The sequence below is a fragment of the Solanum lycopersicum genome, chromosome 1, assembly GCF_036512215.1.
Source record: "Solanum lycopersicum chromosome 1, SLM_r2.1".
NCBI lineage: Eukaryota > Viridiplantae > Streptophyta > Magnoliopsida > Solanales > Solanaceae > Solanum > Solanum lycopersicum.
In genome coordinates, this window is record NC_090800.1 from 84,803,102 (window position 1) to 84,825,596 (window position 22,495).

General features: G+C 35.4%; 3 protein-coding genes across 5 annotated transcripts; 2 read left to right on the forward strand and 1 right to left on the reverse strand.

Moving 5' to 3' along the window:
- The first annotated feature begins 5,642 nt into the window (after positions 1-5,642).
- Lyk13 (LysM receptor-like kinase 13) lies at positions 5,643-10,086 on the forward strand. Of its 3 annotated transcripts, NM_001247801.1 has the most exons (12): positions 5,901-6,531; positions 6,626-6,659; positions 6,750-6,754; positions 6,892-7,050; positions 7,415-7,554; positions 7,870-7,959; positions 8,471-8,558; positions 8,669-8,820; positions 8,892-8,983; positions 9,208-9,343; positions 9,486-9,584; positions 9,668-9,772. In NM_001247801.1, the coding sequence occupies exons 1-12, from the start codon at positions 5,901-5,903 to the stop codon at positions 9,770-9,772; spliced, it is 1,731 nt and encodes a 576-aa protein (NP_001234730.1). The 3 variants fall into 3 exon arrangements, with proteins under 3 accessions (XP_069147488.1, XP_069147664.1, NP_001234730.1); XM_069291387.1 differs by lacking the exon at positions 6,750-6,754 and having other exon boundaries at positions 5,643-6,531; positions 6,755-7,050; positions 7,412-7,554; positions 9,668-10,086; XM_069291563.1 differs by lacking the exon at positions 6,750-6,754 and having other exon boundaries at positions 5,643-6,531; positions 6,755-7,050; positions 9,668-10,086.
- Positions 10,087-10,782: 696 nt separating this feature from the next.
- Positions 10,783-11,955, forward strand: LOC138340557 (chitin elicitor receptor kinase 1-like). Its single transcript, XM_069292371.1, has 4 exons — positions 10,783-10,918; positions 11,215-11,315; positions 11,433-11,531; positions 11,616-11,955. The coding sequence occupies exons 1-4, from the start codon at positions 10,897-10,899 to the stop codon at positions 11,721-11,723; spliced, it is 330 nt and encodes a 109-aa protein (XP_069148472.1). The 5' UTR covers positions 10,783-10,896; the 3' UTR covers positions 11,724-11,955.
- Positions 11,956-12,461: 506 nt separating this feature from the next.
- Positions 12,462-22,382, reverse strand: LOC101254240 (autophagy-related protein 18h-like). The gene is made up of 9 exons (XM_004230108.5): positions 21,672-22,382; positions 18,788-19,231; positions 18,238-18,681; positions 16,898-17,140; positions 16,005-16,799; positions 15,745-15,923; positions 13,761-13,846; positions 13,118-13,675; positions 12,462-12,834 (listed from the first exon to the last, which is right to left on the reverse strand). The coding sequence occupies exons 1-9, from the start codon at positions 21,864-21,866 to the stop codon at positions 12,830-12,832; spliced, it is 2,949 nt and encodes a 982-aa protein (XP_004230156.1). The 5' UTR covers positions 21,867-22,382; the 3' UTR covers positions 12,462-12,829.
- Positions 22,383-22,495: the final 113 nt, after the last annotated feature.

Consider the following 22,495-nt stretch of genomic DNA (forward strand, 5'->3'; position numbering starts at 1 on the left):
AAAAATACAAAATAAAACGAAGAGAGTATAAATTATCTAAACGTTGAAAATGTGAACAAGGAAAATCCACATCTACCATAATAAAATATATATGGTACATAGTGAAAGAGAATATTCGATCTCAAACATCTGTAGATAATAGCAATTTATTTTTTACGAAAACTACTAAATTCACCTTAGAAAATCAGGACACAGATAGAGATCAGATGGAGCTGAATATTGTCAGTTGGAGGTAGCACAAATTAAGTAGACATGCAGGAGCAGGACAACATCATATCACGTATGATTTGACCTTTTTCCTTCGAAGACATGTCATATATAAATATATATATATAAAAGTTGATTCGTACTTATCAATCACGTAACAAATTAAATGACATTATAATTTAATCGCACTATTATTTAGGTGTTATTCTCGACACCAAAATGATCCCTTACGGTTGAAAAATGTGACAAATTTTATTTCTAGTGGGATATTAAATCAAGGGACCACTTGGTTGAGGCACTTGCCAATTTGATCTCAATACTTACTCTAATATGCTAGCTAGCTAGCGTTGTCAAGACTGCACATTTTGGGATGATGTAGCTAGGTATCCAAAGCTTTATTCCAATCACAATTACAAATATGGATTTCTTACAAATTCACTCAAAAAGTAGAAATTACATTTAGCAGCCCAAGATCAATTATGAGATTGTAGTGCGTGTAAATAGAGATAGTTTTCTTTATTAGTCTCAAGCTAATTATTGATTGATCTCGATTTATAATTATCTTTTCTTCAAATAATATTTCAACCAAAAAAGTGAATGGTTTTTGTCACGATCCAAATCGGGCCGCGACTGGCATCCACACTTATCCTATTATGTGAGCGAACTAACCAATCTAACCCCAATCGTTTACCAATAATAACAGAAAATAATGCGGAAGACTTAAACTCATTAATGGAAATCAATTAAATAACTTCTAAAAACTCAACAACTATTATTATCCCCAAAATCTGGAAGTCATCTTCACAAGAACATCTATCCTCAAATTACTAAAGCTAAGAGCATCTAAGAAACTAAACATAAATAATAGCTAGTCTATGCCAGAACTTCAAGGCATCAAGACATGAAGAAGAAGATCCAGTCCAAGCTAGAAGCTTTAGCTCACCCTGAAATCTGGTGTGACGAAGACTAGCTAGAGTTGCGGTTGAGTTGAAGACGACGGCAAGTTTGTTGCACTCCACAAATAATCAAAAAGAAAACTTACAATTAGGGTTCAGTACAAAACACAGGTACTGAGTAGATATCATCGGCCAACTCAAAATAGAAAACAGTATATATCAGATAATATCATAAAATCAACTACAATACTCAACATGCGACATTTACAATTACCATAACCCTTGGTCACAACACCAAGCTCATCAATGAGGACTCACGCCTCCCCATCATACTCATTTGGGAATTAGGTTCATTAAATTGAGTATATTAACATATTTCAGGATTCATTCTCTTTGCTAATCCTGGTGCCGAAACGTGGCACTCCGATCCTCACATACTATCCTGGTACCAAAACGTGGCACCCGATCCATATACTATCCTGGTGTCGGAACGTGACACTCCGATCCTCATATATTATCCTGGTACCGGAACGTGGCACCCGATCCCCTAATCTCACTACTTTCGTTTATCAAGTCTTCTTTTATACCAAGACATCATCATTAACAAAGTAGATTAGGGTTTCTTTTTCAAGATTTAGGATTCAATAACTTCATCATGCTTATTTTATCACAATTATATAATCACAACATGCAAACACATAATTAAACATATAGAAGGGTTTACAACACTACCCAATACATATCATTCACTATTAAGAGTTTACTACGAATAGTATAAAAACCATAACCTACCTCCACCGAAGAATTCGTGATCAAGCAAGCAATTTCCCAAAGCTGCGTTCTTCTCTTTCTCTCGCCCGATCGTTTCTCCCTCTCTCCCTCTGTTCTTTTTCTTTTTCTTATTCAAACCCTCTTTCTATTACCCTAATTAACATATAATTAAGTATGGAAGATGACAAAATAACCCACTAATTAATTTAAGGTTATCTCCTTTAACCCTCAAGAAATTGGATTATTAATATTCAACCACCAACTTTATAATTATAAGCAGGAATAGTCCAAAACGTCCCTTAAAACATTTAAATAAATCCGACCCAGCCTGCGACGGTCCGTCCTGCTGGGTCGTCACAGAGTTCAGAGACTGAAATTTACTGAAGGATCTGTGACGGTCCGTCCTGCCATTCCGTCACGAAGTTCAGAGAGTCGATTTCAGTACCCAAATTTCAGAAATCTAAGTGTTTTGGAACGAGACCCCCTCGACGGTCCGTCGTCTCAGCCAATTTTTTCAGAAATAAAATCTGCTGCCCAAAACGACTAAACAGGTCGTTATATTTATGCTTTTTACTTCTTCACGAGTAAAATATGATTAAACTTGACATTTTAACTCTAAAATAAGTAAAGTCAAAGTTTCAAGACGAAGCGGCCACTTGTTTAATGTGGATGGGATACTGTTGAATTGGCACGCGAGACCAAAAATATGGGCTATATGTGACATATGTCGGTCGTACTAATTAAGCAGCATTGAGATTGGACTTGTCCTCAGCATGCATTCATTAGCCCCCACCCCCTACCGTTGAGTTGGCTACAACTCCTCAATTTTATCCTTAATTGTTGTAGTGAAATGATAGAATTGGACTACCTGAGAGACATGTAATGTGTCATGTCAAATGATAGAACCCCAATTCTTACCGTATTAATAGGTGTGTTTATGATAAAATTTAAATCGTTTTTTTAATTTTACAGTAAATTTATTTTAAAAAGGGTTAAAGATAAGTAGGGTAAGATCGCTATATTAAGTTCATATTTTATTGGGCCAACCTTCAAAGTATAAGATTATTATTTGCACAAAAGGAGAAAATAAAACACAAGAAATACCAAAGAGAGAGGTTCGATTGGTAGCACACGTTTTGGCTCAAGGCATGAAGGTTAGCGCTATACTTAAAAAGCAGTTCATCTCGATTACGTTGAGGCAAAATTGAACTTAATCATGTCGTTGATTCCAATTCAACTACATATCACCACTAGTTCTTTTTGTGCTATTTTTTCATAATTATCAGAATTTGATGACTCATATTGAGGGCAAAGGACATAAATCACATATTTTTAAGGAAAAATTATCATTTGTCTCTTATAAGTTTATAATTATAGAAATTACTCAAACTGATACAATAATATAAGCGCCTGATACATTAATCTAATGCTAATGCGTGAGATACATTCATCGTTAATTAAGATACATTACAATTTATACATGATACACTAATCTAATATACATTTTTTTCCATGATACACTAATCTTATGTGTAAAATGCTAATTTGAAGCGTGAAAATAATTTTTTTTAGATATTTATAAAACTAATAAGAGATAATAATAATATGATAACTTAAATATAAAATTCTGTCATTTTTCACTATTTTTAATACTTATTTTGTTTAGTTATGTGAAGTTGGGAAGGTGGTGTAGGTAGTTTAGGGCCGGAGATATGGAATGAGAGATGTCGGCCCATTAATCGCCTGTAAAACCGTATGAGTGTGGGCTTTGCCAATTTTCTCTTATACTCATCTAATCGTTTTTACTAATCCATTATGTTATTTTTAAATATTTAATACTTTTTTCATTTTATATTAATTTAATTTGTAAAGTGTTTTACATTTTTTAGAAAAACAAATTAAAATATAAATTATTAAATTTACTTTTTTATTTTTTTCTTTATTAATTATTATTAAGTTTACAATTAAAATAACTATATTAACAAATGAAAGATAAAATTGGAAGAACGCTTTACCATTATCATTATTATTAAACGTATTCTATATTTTATGTGTTTGATTACAAGCTTATCATTGTATTTAATGCTGACAGAGGCCGCTGGCATCTACTCCTACGATTTCACATTAAATTCTCCTTCATTATACATTGTTGACTTCTAAATTCTAGAGAGTTCTACCATTATTATTAATAAAACATTTTTTTTTCACCAATTCTATTAGTGATAATTTAATTGCATAGAAAAGTCAAAACATTACATCTCAAACAACGAAACACCAAGTAAAGATTTTAATCTCCAGTCTGAAAATAAAGATTTAGCCAAAGATTTTATTCTTTTCTTATTTTTTTCATTCTAATTGGGATTGTATGTCATAATCTCTTAATGTAGTCACCTTTGCTGGCATTTAATTTGGCCACCCAACAAGTCATTTAATTTTCTCTTCCCAACGACACGTCTAATTGCATTTAATTCAGTGCCTTCCCCCAAAAATATCATATGCACATTTCATTTATTTTGCATTTTCTCTTCTTATTAACTATACTTCAAATTAAAAAAATTCGAGAGATATATTTTAAAAATCACTTAATTTTAGTATAAAATTATTATCTATTTTCTTTAGTTCGTAATTATATATTAATTTCTTAAAAAATAATACAAATTAAATACATTAAAAAATATTTCAAATATATTATAATATAAACCATTTAAATAAATTTGATCAAATATGAATTGAACAAAATGATTCTAATCCATTTAAATAAATTTTTTAAAATTTACTCCTCCCCACAGGCACCCCCCTCACCCCCTTCCCCTCATCCCTCACCTTCCACCAACTACTCTTAATTTTTTTTTATTTTCTTAATTTTTTTTTATTTTTCAAAAACAAAAGTTCTATTTTAAAAAAATAATAATAAAAATTTACCCCCTCCTAGGCAACCTCCCCCCCCCCAATTCTTTTTTTTCCAAAAAAAAACATGTTTTTTCAAAAAATAATAAATTTACCCCTTTGCCCCCACATTCCATCAATCGATTTCTACATTTTTTTTATTTTCCAAAAAAAAGAAAACTGTTTCATTTCACCTCATGTTAGCTCATTTTATCTATATTTTTATGAGCTTAAATAAGTTTAAGACCATATATTTCTATTTAATAAAAGAAGAGAAAATATTTATGATCCATTTAATTTAATATGAGCAAAATAATTTTATTTTACTTAATTGTCAAATCTAAAGACATAGGGGTATTAATTTTATTTATCCACGAGTTACATTTAAGTCTCTTATTCGTAGAATTTAAAGGGATTTTCTAACAATTAAACTTTGAGCATCATTAATTAGCAGATGTACTCCGACAAATCAAATGGATATACGGGTCAACCTATTTGGTTATCATTGGTAATGAATCCTTAAACCTTAAATGTCAATATGTCGTATCTGGAAAATGAAGTTCATTTTTTTCTCTTATTGTTTGCTGAGGTAACTTCCTCTTTATTTTTTTCACGTCTGAGATAATGTTTTGATTTGACATATTGGTTGAGTTTTTATACCTTAAAATATTTGCAATCAACCTTTGACATGAGTGTTACTTCTCACAGGGTCAGTGAACACGACAATAAATCATTCTTAAATACGGCGGTCTTTAACACCAAAGAGTCGATAAACTCGTGTAATTCATTAATCCAATCTTTTAAATATTTACGTTCGAGTATTAAATCATGACTATGTTTTATCATAAAATAACATATTATGACGGCGCCGATAAACTATAGAGTTTTAAGGAAATATAAAGACCCTGACAAATGATTAATAGTGGCAGCTGTTTATTTCTGTTTTTGTTTACTTCATCATAAACAGAATATTCAAATGTCAACGTATTGACACTTAAATTGTTTTTATTGGCGGTGATCAACTAATATGAGACGAACGAATTAATTTGTCCAGTTGTTCTACCTAGATAATGAAGTACTTCACCTGCAATCAGTTGCAAAACTACAACCTTTTTTCTTTTTCTTTCAATCTTCAACAGAATGATATTCCTAAGAAGGAGATCAATAACAATCCTAGTCCTGATTTACTTCTTCTCAAATTGCACAACATGTTATTCCACTAGTTGCACAAATGGCTGTGATTTAGCTTTAGCTTCCTTCTTCATCTGGCCCGAATCGAATCTCCCTTTAATAAACCAACTATTTGACAACATCTCATACAGTGATATCCTTGAGTGGAATACTCAAATCACAAGCACGTTTATCCTAACCGAATCCAGAGTTCACGTTCCCTTTCGTTGTGATTGCCTTAATAATGGTGAGTTTCTGGGCCATGTATTTTCGTATAATGTTAGTGCCAATGAGACTTATGATCTCATTGCAACAAGGCGCTATTCAAGTTTGACGAATAAGGAGTTGTTGATGAGGGATAATAGGTATCCGGATAACAATATACCGGATCATGTGACCTTGAATGTGACTGTGAATTGCTCCTGTGGGAATAAACATGTGTCAAAGGATTATGGATTGTTTATCACGTATCCGATGAGGCCGGGGGAAAATTTGAGTTATATCGCGTTGGTGACTAATACTAGCTCCAAGCTGATAGAAATGTACAATCCAATGGTGAATTTCAGTGCTGGCAGCGGGTTGTTGTACATTCCAGGCAGAGGTGAGTTCAAATTAAAGAAAACAAGCATGGTAAAATCCTGTTTTTATGTTGGATTTTCTATTTGTAAATCTTAGTTTTTATTTGTTTTATGCAGATAAACTGGGGAATTATCCACCTATATCAACCAGGTAAAGATTTTCAGATTTTGAAGTAGTTATACATTGAGCACCTTATCTTTCTTAACATATTTGGGCATTCATGTTTCCCCTGGTTTGCAGGAAAGGTGGACTACCCTTTCCTTCTCTTTATTTTGTGTTGATTCCTCCGTCATCGCTTGTAATTGCTCTCAAATCAAGTTGTTGATGGAAGTGTTGTACAACATAAGCATATTGACTCTATTCTGTATGAGTGTCTCATCAGGTTCATCAGGTAAAACAATAGCTGCATTAGCAGTAGCTTCACTAGCTGGAGTTTTGTTATTGGTAGGCATCATTTATGTGGGAATTTATAGAAGAAAGGAACAAAAGGTTGCAGCAAATATCCCAGTATCTTCTGGTCAATGCTATCCACCTAGTCCTGGTAATTGTAAATCTCACTTCTTTTTTCTTCCTCTACTTCTTTGCTCTTCTCAAATTTCGAGTTCAAATCTCCTTCTGAATGAAACCTCCAGTTGAAATGTATATTGGTTTAACAAATAAGCATTTTCGTGATTCACAGCAAAAAAAGATAATTCATCTTCTGTCCTTTAGGATAGCCAATTATTCTAATTCATTATCAAATTTCAACTTCATGGCTGTATCCTATGCTAGATTTATTACTCTCAATGTGCTTGCAATATGTTTGATCCGTGTGAAAAACCCCTAAAACTCGCTAGTTTATTACTCCAAACATATTCTAATGCATGTGGCCCAAGGCACTGACCTTGTTGATGGTGCTTCAGCAGGCCTTTCAGGCATACATGTGGACAAATCAGTAGAGTTTTCATATCAAGAACTTGCTGAATCGACTGATAACTTTAGCATTTCGAACAAGATTGGAGAAGGTGGGTTTGGGGCCGTCTATTATGCTGAGCTGCGAGGAAAGGTCTGTAGTTCATGTTTTTGCTGAAATATATTACAAATTCAGCAAGGTGAAAACAATTTTTGCACTTTGTATCAGTCCTAGATTATAAAAAATGAATTATGAGGGACTTAACAGGAAAAACAAAATCTAGTTATAATTCCTTGTAATAGCTATATGATTTATAGGAAAATTGTTAGTCAAAACTCATAGAAACCAATTTTGATGTATAGATATCTGAGTTGTCTCAACTAAAATAATCGGAAAAAGTTGTTAAAACATTGTATTATTAAGGGTGGCATTGTCTCTGCTAATTCTACATTGAAAACTCTGATACAGAAAGCAGCAATTAAGCGAATGAACAGGGAAGGAAGAACAGAATTTCTCGCTGAACTGAAAATTTTGACGCGTGTTCATCACCTGAACCTGGTATGACCAATATCTTACTATCATTTGATGCATTTTGTTTATAAATTATTATTGTTTCTTTTGAGGAGTATAATAAGTATGAATGCCAGATTTTGAAAGTTTTTACAAAATCTCTTAGGACTTCATCAGCATTCAGCATTCCCATGCCTGGAATAGTTGATTGGTTAGAAGGAAATGTAAAGAGAGTGCTTCTCTCACTCAAAGTCTGTTGTTTTACTGATTTTCACCCCTTTCATTTTAGTCATAGGACTACTACTCTGTGTACATTGAGCTCGTAAAGCTGCAAGTTTAGTTTATCATATGAAGGTATAAACAGATCCGGTAGGAGTTTATTTAGAATTTACAGTGGGAACTGAATTTGAAACTATTTCCATGAAGAGAGGCATACCTAAGAATGTGAAGGATGTTTGCAGTTGGAATTAGAATGCATGTATATCATTTTGTTGATCTGGTGCGGAACTGATATGTAGTATTATGCTTAATTTATTCATGTGATGCTGAATGCATGCAGGTTTCCTTGATAGGGTATTGTGTTGAGAGGTCCCTGTTCCTTGTATACGAATTCATTGAGAACGGTAATCTAAGCCAACATCTTCATGGTACGAGAATTGTGATGGAATAGTTCATTCTTTATGATCTTCTTTTTATTTGTATTTGTGATGTTTATATGCTTACGGATCTATTAATTGTTTGGTAAATCTATTTCCAGGGAGAGACGTATTGACATGGTCAACACGGGTGCAAATTGCAATGGATTCAGCCAGAGGTCTTGAGTATATACACGAGCACACCGTCCCTTTTTACATCCATCGTGATGTTAAATCAGCAAATATTCTGATAAACAAGAACTTTCATGCAAAGGTATCTTTATAGTCCCTATTCTTTGCATTTCAACAACTTCTGCAGTCTCCTAACTGGTTAATCACTCACAGATTGGAGATTTTGGCTTATCAAAACTTGTTGAAAGTGGAAATCCAACTTTGAATACACGTTTTATGGGTACATTTGGATACATGCCACCAGAGTAAGTTTTTCTTCACTGTATTAAGCGTGTCTAAATGTAGGTGTAGCTTCAGCATTTCAAACACTGATTCATGTTTCTATGGTATTATCGACTTGTTATTATCACCACTTATAAATACAAGATAAACAAGCATTTGGCCCTTCAAAGATTTCCTGCGCATAACACAGAGAGCATATCTAATGTGTCATAAAGTAAAAAATAGTAAGGAATGTCAAAATGTGCAGGTATGGTCATTCAGGAGTTATCTCTCGTAAAGTAGATGTCTACGCTTTTGGTGTTGTCCTTTATGAGTTGATTTCATCCAAGGATGCGATAGTCAAGGAAGATGGTGTTGATGAAGCAAGAAGCCTTGTTGCTTTGGTAACTTTTTCTTCACTCAAATGTTACTCATTGGCATTGAGATGACGTTGACATAAACTTTACTCCTCTGCATTTAAAATCTGACACTTTTAGTTTGAACCAGATGATGAGCTAATTGTGATTGTTTCCGTGATAATTGTAGTTTGATGAAGCTCATAGTCATCCAAATCAAATTGAAGCCATTTCCAGATTGATAGACCCTAAACTCTGCGATGACTACCCCCTCGATTCAGTCTACAAGGTACAACTACATCTCTTTAATTACTGCACTAGCTTTTCTTTCTCATCTTCCAATTGAAGCAACACATGGTTTGTCTATTGCAGATGGCACAGCTTGCTAAATCTTGTACAGAGAAAAATCCTGAAATGAGACCTACTATGAAATCAGTAGTGGTGGCTCTTATGGCACTTTCATCGTCACATGCCTGACTATTTGATATGTTGCTTTCACTCTATAGAAATTAAGATCACAAGGCACAAAAACAAGATCTTGTTGCATAATGTTAAGTATTTAAAGGTGTTAGGGCCTCCTCAAAGTAATAGCAATTCCTTGAAATATAAGAGCTTAACTTCATCTTTTTTTTGCTATACGGATCAGTAGTGTCAGAGGAAGCGCGCCAAAACAGTTGTAAATATTAGGTACGTAGATATGTCATGGCAAAATACGTATGTTCTGTATTGTATTGAAGCTTCATGATTTCAATGTATTTCTGTTTGTATACTAAGAATAAGGCATTCTTAAATCTTGATTTTGGTACATGACCCAATGTAATGTGCAGTGCTTGTATGAGTTAGAATAACAACCAGTGATATGTCATGGCAAAAACAGTCTCTGTAAATGTTAGGTATGGGTAAAAAATTGATTAATAGGTTTTCACTTTTCAACAATAATCTTAAAAATAAATAAATTTAATGTCATCCTATATATAGTAAGTCCACATAGAGGATTTTTCTTCTTTTTGTAAAATCTCAAATTGTTGAATGTCATTAGTTTAGTGGTGACTAACCCCGTCAGTCAACAATTAACTTGGACCATTAACGTTCACTTCGAATCGAATTTATAAAGTGGCTTTTACTATCGAGTTGCCCAATATTTTGTACAACGAAAACCAATAATAATTGCTTAAAACTACATTGGATAATGCTAAATGGCCAGAAAATTTGGATTTTTTCCATTCTATGTGAGCGATGCTAAATGACAATGGTAATCTAAGCCAACATCTACGTGGTATGAGCTATAGAGATGTGATGGAATAGTTAATTCCTTGTATTTTTCTTCTTATTTGCATTGGAGATGTTTATAAGCTTAAGCATCTGTTAGTTACTTGATAAATCTATCTCCAGGTAGGGACACACTGTCATGGTCAATGAGGGGTGCAAATTGCACTAGATTCTGCCAGTGGTATGAATATATACATGAACACACCGTTCCTGTCTATATCCATCGTGATATTAAATCAGCAAATATCCTGATAGACAAAAACTTCCATGCAAAGGTCTTATTAAGGCCCCTAGTCTTTGTTCTTTGACAAATATATTTAAGTGCTCTCCTGATGGTAAATCAGTTACTTACAGGTAGGAGATTTTCGCTTGGTTGAAAAATTGAACAAAATGTGTTTAAACATAGGAAATAGCTACTGCTGAATGAGCTTATTTAATAAGCAACCTGGCAATAGGTGGTCTCTATGCCTACCGCTGCCTAGGTAGCGATTTGAATTTTTTTTTCACATTTTGGAAAATCGCTCCAGTAGCAGCGATTTTGCTTTTTCTGGTGGAGTAAATCGTTGTTGTTCCAGTGATTTTGCCGTTTTGGTTAATATAAAATTTTATATACCGTTTTGAAATTTTTGTTAATTTTTTATACCTTTTAGGCTCCGGACTCGCTAAAATAGATGTCTATGTTTTTGGCGTTGTACTTTATGAACTAATTTCTTCAAAGGAAGTGGTAGTCAAGGAAGATGGTATAGATGAAGTAAGAAGCCTTGTAACTTTGCATCAGCATATTTCTCATGGATTTTACTCTTTTCATGCTATCATACAAAAATATGCACCAGTTGATGAGCTAATGGTGATTGTCCTGTGATCATAGTTTGGAGAAGCTCATAATCATCCAAATCCAATTGAAGCCATTTCTAGATTGATAGACCCCAAACTCGAGGATAACTACCCTTTTGATTCAGTCCACAAGGTACAAATTACAACTCTTTGCTGCATTATGTCCCATTTTTTGTTTCTTTGCTTCCCTGAAGCATTAAACACTTGTCTATTACAGATGGTACAGCTTGCTCAAACTTGTACAGAGAAAGATCATGAGATGCGTCCAACTATGAAATCAGTAGTGGTTGCACTTATGGCACTCTCATTATCAACGGAGGGTTGATAATCTCATGTTCTGGTTTGGTCCAGCACTGTTTCTTGAAATCAAGAGCTTGCTTAGTTTGAGACTACTTTTCCTATTAAGATCACTTTCCAGTCTTAATAAAAAAAATCACAGACTACTGGTATCATTTTGTGCTTTAAACTGCATCTCTCATCGTGAAAACATGAAGACAAACATCTTCAATATAAAACAAGTAAAACGCTTAAGGTATTGAAATTTCTCTACCAAGTACTAATGTTGTTTGTTTGTTAAAGGAAGACGTATTTTTTATTTCTATTCCATGTAATGATAGTTCCTGTTGAGGCCTCTCGCGTCTAGTCCATTAAGAAGATAGTTCCATGTATGTTTCTTCCTCCCTTTACAATGTAGCCAAATCGAACAACAAAAATATAACAGAGTACATGAACAATTTAGCAGTGAGACGCAGTATTCAGGTCAATAGAACAACATCACCTAAAAGGGAGAAGTAGCAGTATACTTCGTCATACAATTACCAGTAGTATTGCATAACTACCAAATGCCATAGATTGAAAAATGAGAATTTTCAACATACTTTTTGGGTCAATAATAAGCAACTTCACAAGCCATTCGACATCAAGTAATTTCCCTATCATTCGGCATCATGTTTACACAACTGCCAACTTTGCCAAAATAACCCTGATAACAAATAAACATCGAACGACAAAGTATAGTGTTCCAATCAAAAACGGTATTTGAAACAAAAAAAAAAAAAAACTGTACAATAAATGATGATTTTCTTTTCATTTTGATTTTTTTTATTTTCTTTTTCTTTTTTTCAAAAAAGAACAATAGTTTTACACAGCATAGACTGTCATGTCCACACCAATCATTTGCACCATGAATTTTACTATACACCATATACAGGAGAATCAGACAGAAGAAACCAGGCATCTTCACTCCGGCAAAAAGGAAACACTAAAGTCATATTTCACATATCAGTCAGTAGGTTTCTTCTGAAATGTTCAGCTCTATTCAATGGCATATACGATATGTTCCACTGAATTGGCCAATATCCTACTACCAGCAATACTAAATGTCATCGAAATAAGATTAGGCTGGTATGACGCGGGAATCAGAGTCGGGCATCAACCTGCAACAACCAAAGGTAACTACATTACATACAGAAGAAAAATACCGTAGTTCCTTACCTAAGGTCAATCTGTTCCACTGAAAAAAGGTCATCTTTATACTAAGTTCTATCTGTTCTATTATAATAGACTAAATCTGCTATACAATTTTTTTGGCCTATACAGTAGAAGGCATTGCATGGAATCCACGGATTCATAAAAGCCTATGTTACGTAATAAAAGGAAAAGGATGGAGGGACAAAAAAATAAGCAACTCTACAAGACAAAACCCACTTAATCACGCACCTTCTTCGAAGAAGTCAAACACACCTCCCAGCATATCATCACTTTCCCCATCATCATCAGTTTTCTCTTTGTTGCAAGGACTACTACTGCTATCCATATCAGCAACCAGTTCAGTTACCTCCTGCAATTCATTGGTAGTTGAAGCCTTACAGTAGCCTTCTTGAAAAAATTGACCAAAATCTACAGGGTCGCATATATCTTCATTGACAGTTTGTTCGTCAATTATGTTCATACTCAAGTCGGAACGATTGGAACTTGAGTTTGAAGCTTCACTGGTAATGACACTGTTTGAGGACTGAACCTCCCTTGCACTGGTTCCTCCAGTGGAGAAGGATTCAATTTTGGGAGGAGATGGACTATTTACCACATAGCTTTCCTCAACGGAGCACAAGATATTTGGGGATGATTCCAGACCAGCAGGCATGTTTTTACACACTTGTGGGGCTGCAGTATAACTAGAACTTCTCGACCCATCACTTTCTTCCATAGAGAGTTCAATACATGGATACGAAATTGGCCCCATACCAACTTCATGTATACGGGCAACTTGTGAAGAACCTGGAAGCATATATGTTAGACAAAGCAAAAAAAATCAACCATAAAACAACTATTAATGCTTAAAAGAAAAGTCGAACGGTCCAACCAGAAGGAAAGCTTTTCTCAGAGAGAGAGTCTGCCCTGGATATACCAGTTGTGCCGTCCCCTGACTTCTCTTTACCAATGGAAGAGCTGAAGAATGGAAGGAAAAAAACAAATATTATTTAACTGAACAACACTAGTATAGACTGCATGAAGATGTACCCACTATTAAGAGCAATACTTGATAGAATAATGATCTTTAGGTCCTTCTTAGAAAACAATAGAAGTAAATATAATGATCTATATGTCAAGAGGTCCTAAGAAAATCCTGTATCATTTGCGTATCAGAATCTAAATGTGTCCAGAACGTTACATAACATTAAAAAACATGTGATGATCAGACTGCACAGAAGGTACAGATTCCAACAACCATGACAAACGAGTGAAACAGAGTTGTCAAATGTGGGGACGCACCAAAAGGCACAAAGAAAGAGCAGATGAAGAAAAATATCTGTGACAGAGAAAGTGAGAAGAGCTACAAGAAAGTATATGAACACATTACAATCATATGAACATATGAATTGAAAATCTAAAGATTAAGAGAAATACAGGAAGTAGAATCATGTCAATCAAGTTCCTAAATCAATACAAGTGTGATTCAAGTTCCGTGACAAATCACAATATATATGCATCAAACTTTTTATTCTCAATGAAATGAATGAATAACATATTCGTCTATGATGATTTCATCAACAATTAATATATCTACTATGTTTATCGTTGAGCAAGTCCATTGATGTTGGGAAGCATGTGCTGCACTGACATATTGTTTTAGGCATACCAGAAACCTATCATTTGCATCTAGTTTTAGGGTTTACACAAGCTGCAAACTATTGTTCAGACCACTGAAGAAGAGACCCACATTACTGATCTATGTAAAATCACAGTTCTCTTCAGAACTTTCAGAAAAAAATATTCTGCATACTGCAATTAAATGAGAAAGGCTAAATTGAGAATCATGACTAAGAAAAGCAGAATGCACGCTCTAACAATATGAACCAGTTGGCTCCATTGAGGAAGGACATGGACAGCCATTCAGAAATTTCCCACCAAACTATGTCAATAACAGTCTTCTGAACTTCTATTTTGTTTAAAGGTCTGGACACAATTTTTTAAATAAGAGTTGAAAAAGAGGCTTAATTTTTCGATAACACAGAGAGTGGTTGTAACTTCAATTTTCTCAAAATATGGTGCAGTATTACACAAGCGTGAGAAAGTATTGAACTGCCCCATACAGCTTCCATAATTAAACTAATCAAAAAAGAAACCAAGGGCAACTAGAAGCCCCAAGTTAGGTGTGAATTGAGTCCTAAAAACAGAAGTAATCTGTATAATGCAAGAGACATGGCGACTTATCTCTAAACAATCATCATCAACTTCTGTAGAGTCACTTAAATCACTTCAATACCTATACAACTCTCAGTGATGAATCAGAGGATGAACAGAATTCAAACCCCAACTGCATGCCAGTAGATAGACACTAGATTTCTTCAAAAGCACATGCTACAAAAAAAGTCACCCACTTATTCCCCCTATTATAAAACTTCTTGCACCCAATTAATGGTATCACTAGAATTGGACTCATGAATCAGCCAGCAATCAGGTTATAAACAAAGCCAAATAGAATTAGTTATTTCATGGATAAATCATGGCTGAACCTTAAGGGATAAAGAAAAGAACATTCTTATACACATTAGCAGACTAGTTGCAAGATGGTGGAAATAAATCCAACTTGTATGCACTGATTGGAAAGACAGAAATGCAAAGGGGGGAATTACAGTTGCAAAGAACTCATAGAATCCCATAAAACGGAATACAATATTACACAATCCTAAAGCAGTAGGCCTCAACGCTGGATCAAGCAGATAATGCGAGGTAAAACCCAACTTTCAGACACCTATATCATTAGGTCAGGATCAGAAAAAAACTTAGCAATATTAAAGTGCAAGTGCTACGAAATGAAGGACCCAGAATAGCTGCTGCATTACCTATCCTCTGACCACTTTGATGGAATCCTGTGGAAATGGTCAAACACAGGCAGCAGGTCTTTACGCCTTACTTCGACCTCATTGACAGGAATCTTCTCAATCTCAATCTCACCAGCAGCAGAACTTCTAGAGATATCCTGCTCTTCATATCCAGAAAGACTCATGGTACAGAAGTATATCTAGAACAGATACAAATGACATCAGTACATATTCAGAAGTATAGAGGAACAGACACAATTTCCACAAGAGACGATAACAACCTTGGACTTTTGCCAAATAGGTATCCTCCCAGACTTCAACTGCACCTCAGCATTGGAAAGGTACCAATGAGACCGATCACATAGTTTAGCCAAATCCTTTTCTCCTTTATCATCATCTTCAGAAAGAGAATCTTCCATGACTATGTCTGTAGGTTCACGGCCACCTAGAGTAATGCCATGAATACATTCCTCTCTTTCAGGCCAATCAGCTCTTCGACATACATCCCACCATTGAATGGGGTCAACTTTCACCCCAGTGTCCTCCTCTTGCATTTGAACTACTGAAACAGTCTCTGTTCTCAGATAAGAGTCACCCTTCTCTCCACCAAATGAGGGCATCAATTCATATTGAATTAAGTGACCAGATGGAGTATAAGCTAAAAGATGCTCCAAAGCATTTAAGCTTTTGGGTGCAGGTTGTTCCCGGCGTACGGAACTGTGAAAATCAGCAGCAAGAACACCAGAAGGCACAGAAACCTTTCCTGCTGCAGAAGATGCAGCATTGCTCACTGTATTTAGCCAACCTGAATTCACATTCTTTATCCTGTTGACCACAGAGAGTGTGATAGGTGCAGGCGCTGCCACAAAAGACTGCTGATTGACTAGGAAAGATGATGTAGACCACCATGGTCCTGAAAGAATAGGTTGAAGGATAGGTCCATCAACATAAGAATTTTGTAGTTGAAGACCAGCCTCACCGCCAAAAGGGGATAGTACAAAAAGATGGCAAGTTCCCCTGGATGAAATAATAGCTACCCACTGACTGTAGTGACTAAAACAAATGTCTTGTATCACCTATCAAATTCAGAATTTAGAGAAAAATTTAATGAGAGTAATTATAGGACTGAAACCTCAACGTTGTACTTGAGAAGAAAAATATAACGGATACGCACAGCTGGAGTTACACCCCGATGAAGCTTGTAGAGGTGGACATGTGAAGCTTTCCAGTCGCTGTTTTGACTTCCTGCTCCATTTGAGCAAGAAGGTACAATTCGAAATAGGTTTATATTATTCCCACGAGTAGAGGCAGTAACAAGAAGAGTGCCACTAGGATCAAAACACAGAGCAGATATAGGACTGGTGTGTGCCCTGAATTGTGATATAACTGCTCGAGAAACAAAATCTTTAATAACAACCTGCAGTAAAAAAATTGGAAGAAAAACAGATCTCATCACCACCATACTTTAAACAAAGTTTATGCAGTTACTCTCTTGCTCAAGATTACACCTAGCACAATTACCAATTTAGGAGCTAAAGTAGAGAGATAAATAATAGGGCATTTGAAGCAGTTGAACAAGATTTAGTAAAATCATGAAGTAGTCTTTTGTTCCTAGTTCCTTTTTGGAGTGCCTATGAGGTCCACCCTTCCCCCCATTTATACATCAGATTGGGTTTCTTTTCTTGAGAACGATAATTTGTTGTAGATCCTCTTCTTTTTGTTATACGGCTTGTATAGGTTTTACCCCAACTGTTAATAATATTCACCTCACCAAAAAATCAATTAGGAGCTAAAAAGAGTTTCTTAGATCTTAGTAGGGAACATATGTAGAACAAATTACTCTTGTTCAGAGAGAGAGAGACAGAGAGAGAATTGTCTTGCTTTTGGTTGTCATCTGATAACAGGTAGTATATGCTTCTTAGGAGTATAGAGCTTAATTTGAACAGTCCAAAAACTAAAATGTTATAACCAACAAGTCCGTTGTTTACAGCTCTAGAACTCGAATACAATGAATTGGCCCCACTACCTTCACAACTTAAAGACTTTATTCACCAATAAGGAAGTGCACTAACATCATATCTCTGGTACAACTTCTACATAAAGCTTGGGGGGGTTAAGAAAGGACAACGTACAAACTATTGATGCTTCTTTCGGTTTATTGAATTTACAGATAGAATCCCTCAGGTTCAAGATCTCAACTACAGCACATATTTATGCCCTGGCATCAGCTGAACTTGGAACATTTGAAGCCCCAGCAAAAAATGAATTCACACAGTGTAAAACAGAACCAACAAATAAAAATTGCAGATATCTTGTGCTCAACTATACCACACTTTAATCTTTTTTGGGATTCGGCCATCAAAAATGTAAAAATCAGCAGAAAAATCGACACGGAACCCTTCCTTTCCTTTCCTTATTAACCTTGGTTACAATTTCAACAGAACTGCACAATAAAGTTATTTTTCATTTTCATAAGCATATTAATAATACAAACAAGCTTTAAATAGAATATACCATGCCCGCAGCATCTGTTTCAGTTGAATGTGCTGGAACCCTCCCAACTTTCCAGCTAGCACTCGTTGACACAGGCGAATTACTCCCATCAGGAAGAAGTTCATGACAGTATTTGGACAAAGTTTTGTAGCCCATGTCTCCAAGATTGATCAACCCAGCAGCTAAATGTTTGCTGGACTCCATGGCATACCTAGCTACGAGATTTCCATTACCGGGTGATGTAGAAGGGCTAACACCTGGAGAAGGACTAAGACTTTGGGGACTCAAGCGCCCGGTGTTTGACAACAGTGGATTATTTGAAGCATATGCTAACCATCTCGGTCCTACAGCCATGGGACCATAACCAATGTTGACCCCAGTCACACCTTGCCCACCCAACTGAGGAACAGGATATGTGAGGACGCTAAACTTGTTCTCCAAGGTAAGAGCATCAAAACAGTAGATCTGCCAACACATCAAAAACATACAAGGGAGCATGAAGTTTCAGTGTAATGTTCAGATTTATGGACAACGGCATAATCCATCACTATAAAAATTACAAGATGTTTACCTGAGCTGCAAGACCAACAGCTACTACCTTTGGACTGCATCTAACCATATACACAGTAGATCGGAATCGCAAAACATGCACATAGTTGTGAGACCTTAAGGAGTAAAAACGCACAACTGTAGGTGAGTGTGTGATGCTTCCTGCCTGAGACTCAACGAAACCATCCCTCCCAGTTTGAGCTGGAACAGAATCTTTGGTGTCATCACATGCCACAACCAAGAGCAGTGGATGTGATTTCTTGTATCCTTCATTACCACCAGATTTTGCAGGGATGGGCTGCATCTGTAGAAAAGTTACTGGATCATCCCGCCTCGAAACTAGTTCACAAACATTTGAAGCATCTTCAACATCAAGAACTTGAAATCCATCTGAGTAACCAATAAGGAGCACTCGTTTGAATGAAGACAAACCAAGCTCTAGTCTGTCAAAGCAAGCCCATAAAACCTGTTGACAAAAAGAATAAACAACCGGGTCATGTACAGCTTATATCGACAAACTAGAGAAGTTGTAATGCTGTAATAAAGAAAAGACTACAGTATTCCATATCAGAACACTGTTAGAATATTTAAGTTCACTTGAGTATCTAAAAATTGTCCAGAACCAAAGCACTTCGCCAACAAACTTAGCAGTCAACAATAAACCTTATCCGAATTCCTGCTGCATACCTTTCTTCTATTTTTTTTCGCCTTTTTTTCTTTCTGTTGAACAGATATTTAAGACAGTGAGGGAAGGTAACCCAGAGGAGAAAAATTTCTCAAGGAAGTAAATAAGCTAAGAGAAATGGTACACACTGATACTTATCAAGCTAACATACCCATCGCGAAATTCCTTGGCTGATGAGAACCAACGATAAATAGTAATGGTAACATTTTCCATTCTAGGGTACCAATATCTCTCCTATATGTGGAATAGCTGAGGTGGTCTTCCTTACCAAAAAAAAAAAGGCGATGGAAGCTGAGACGAGGAGCTTCAAGAAGAAGATCTTGTTTGAACACATAAACAGTACCACAGATTTAAATGTCCAGAAGGAGAAGACCATGAACAGCTTCAACTTACAAAGCCCAAAGCAAGACACAACTGTTTATATAGAACCTAACTGCATATAGATTAATTTACTATCTGTTACATAGTTTTTTAATAAAAAAATCAGATCATTAATATGGCTAATTCCTTGGAAATTTACACAAAAAGTAGTTACGGGAGAACTAAAATTCCAATGTTCATCCTATTAAACTCCACCACACTCCGCCTACTACAAAAAATCAACTAAAATGAAGCATAAGCATCCTACGGCGAAGAGATATCCTAACCTAGTAAAATACGTTATATTTCTTTTGAAATTGATAAATTGTATTCCTTCAGCATCAAGGCTATGCTGGCCACCTCCAAAAAGTTTATAAATAAGAGATACTTACAGAAAACCTATAAAATCTATGTATTATGTTATGTAAAATATGTTATATTACTATCTTTCTTTTTTCAAAAAAGAAAAAACTGAATTGCCATTTTGCCACCATTTTATTTGAAACCAGATGCAGTAAAAAGATGTCATTCAATAAAGATGCAAATGGTTTTCTTTTGATATAATGGCTTATATACCATTTGTAGTTTGAAATATGAGCCCAAAATTTTATTTGCATTTCACAGTTCCAGACTGCAATAGGTTAATCGCACATTGTCCTCTAGGAAATCATTTGAGGGGCATACTGGTGATAGTTACACATCATTTACCCTCATGAGAAATTAGTAATCACATCGGCATATATTCCATCAAGAATTTGAATAACATTTTATTAAATGGCGATAACATTTCCTGGTAAGGAATTACAAGTTTATAACTCAGAATCATGCCTATATTTGTTGCATTTCCTTTCCAGGAATGAAGCAGGATAAAGAAAGCATTGGATCGACCATAAATGAAATGTCATTTCTAAAAGGGATTGAGTTATAAACAGGTCTATAAAAATGTGAGGATGGTTCTCAAACCACACTTCCAGTTTTTAAAAAAAAAAAAAAAAAAACCTCCAGGATTTGCATGCCCCATAACGTTGAGCATAAGGAAGAAGCTTAAACTGAAACACAAGATGCCTACAGGACCTTCTCCATAATCAAAATATTATGCACTGCCCTGTCTAGTCAAAAAATAAATAAAACAGCCATAATGATTTGACAATAGAAACAACTGAAATCTATATACTCTTTGGGTTGAATTATCTCCCTGCCAACTTAGATAGCATATATCAAGTCCAAGTCCAAATGAAGAATAAGAAATAGAAAACTGAACATCTAATTGCGTTCATAACCTCTTTAAATCTTACTTCCCCCTAGTAATGTAACACACTCTTCAATCAGATAAAATTAAAAGAGTAGAACACCAAAACATGCAGTACCAAAGCCTATTTAAGCTCCTGTCCTTAGACTGTGACGCCACATAACCTTGGTGGTAGGAGTTCGAGTGCAACATCCATCTGTCTTTTTTCACAAATATATATACACATTTCTAGCTATATAATATTGTCCAAAATATTCCTGAGCTCTCGGAGTAAATGATCTCAACAATAAATGTAGTTCCCAAGCCAGCTCCGTTTCACACAATGCTATATTCAAATCTCAAATCAGTTGATAAATAAAGAAAATACACAGTGAGGATAATAATTTTGAATCCTCATCCTAAAACACGCTCTATAAAAAGAACCAAGTTCAACCTACTGGCGAATCTCATTGTACTCAATACACCAAGCAAATCCTAACTATCAAAACCTTTCTGACAGCCAACAAATCAAGTTGCGTCATGCTAAGAATCAACAAACTAACAACCATCATCTATAAGAATGAAATGATCAACATTCGAAAGCATAAAAAGGAACAAAAACCCAAACCAGACCTGGTCTTTGCGGTGATCGTCGGAGGAGGAACCGGCGACAGAGGCACCAGCGGTCCGGACATTGGACGAAACCGTCTTGATGCAAGATGAGATGAACTTGAGAGAATTAGGGAGAAATCCATGGGTACTGGTCCCATTCTTCACCTTACTTTTGTTATTACTGTTGCTATTGCTGCTGTTTTGGCTTTTCTTCATAATAATATAATTAAATACGAAGTTTCTAGAATCTCACCGGTAACCAGCAAGTAACGACCGGAAAAAAGGATCAATATGCACTTCAACAACTTCCTTCAGTACTCCACCGCTTACTTCGGCGCGGCCACCACAAGCTTCCACCTCCGACACTGCCGCCGAGCGCTTACGTAATTTGACGATCAGATGAAGCATGAATATCGGAAACACTTCACCGGAAAAGAGGAGGAGATAACATCGGCGAAAACTTTTTGATATTGATGTTGTGTTTTGGTTTGACTCTGAGACGGTTCCCTTTCCTCTCTCTCTCTACCCTTTTTAATTTTTCATTGTATTTTCTACATCTACTGTTTCTGTTCTATCTCTCTCTCTCTTCATTGTTAACTGCGGTGTAAGCCAATCCAATTTTTGCTTATTTTTGCAAATGACCAACGACTTTTGTAAAGTGTTACTTGCATCCCACGAACTTTTGTGGTGAGTGAAAAAACTCCAATTGGGAAACAACTACTTCGCTATTTTGAAATATAATAGAACTCTTGTGTGCAAACAAAAGATTACCGTAGTAGCTGAAAAGATTGAAATGTTATACAAAATATGTATCTAATGATGTGAAGTCTTTAAGGAAAAACTAG

Bases quoted from the DNA above. Each gene is read 5' to 3' on its own strand.
- Lyk13 (XM_069291387.1), top strand. From the start codon at position 5,901: ATGATATTCCTAAGAAGGAGATCAATAACAATCCTAGTCCTGATTTAC. The intron at 6,532-6,625 runs GTGAGTTCAAAT...TGTTTTATGCAG, and splicing joins GTTGTACATTCCAGGCAGAG to ATAAACTGGGGAATTATCCA. The intron at 9,344-9,485 runs GTAACTTTTTCT...TGATAATTGTAG, and splicing joins CAAGAAGCCTTGTTGCTTTG to TTTGATGAAGCTCATAGTCA.
- LOC138340557 (XM_069292371.1), top strand. From the start codon at position 10,897: ATGGTAAATCAGTTACTTACAG. The intron at 10,919-11,214 runs GTAGGAGATTTT...TATACCTTTTAG, and splicing joins GGTAAATCAGTTACTTACAG to GCTCCGGACTCGCTAAAATA. The intron at 11,532-11,615 runs GTACAAATTACA...TGTCTATTACAG, and splicing joins CTTTTGATTCAGTCCACAAG to ATGGTACAGCTTGCTCAAAC.
- LOC101254240 (XM_004230108.5), bottom strand. From the start codon at position 21,866: ATGAAGAAAAGCCAAAACAGCAGCAATAGCAACAGTAATAACAAAAGT. The intron at 19,232-21,671 runs GTCTGGTTTGGG...TTTTGTCAACAG, and splicing joins ACGATCACCGCAAAGACCAG to GTTTTATGGGCTTGCTTTGA. The intron at 17,141-18,237 runs GTATATTCTATT...TTTTTACTGCAG, and splicing joins AAACAGATGCTGCGGGCATG to GTTGTTATTAAAGATTTTGT.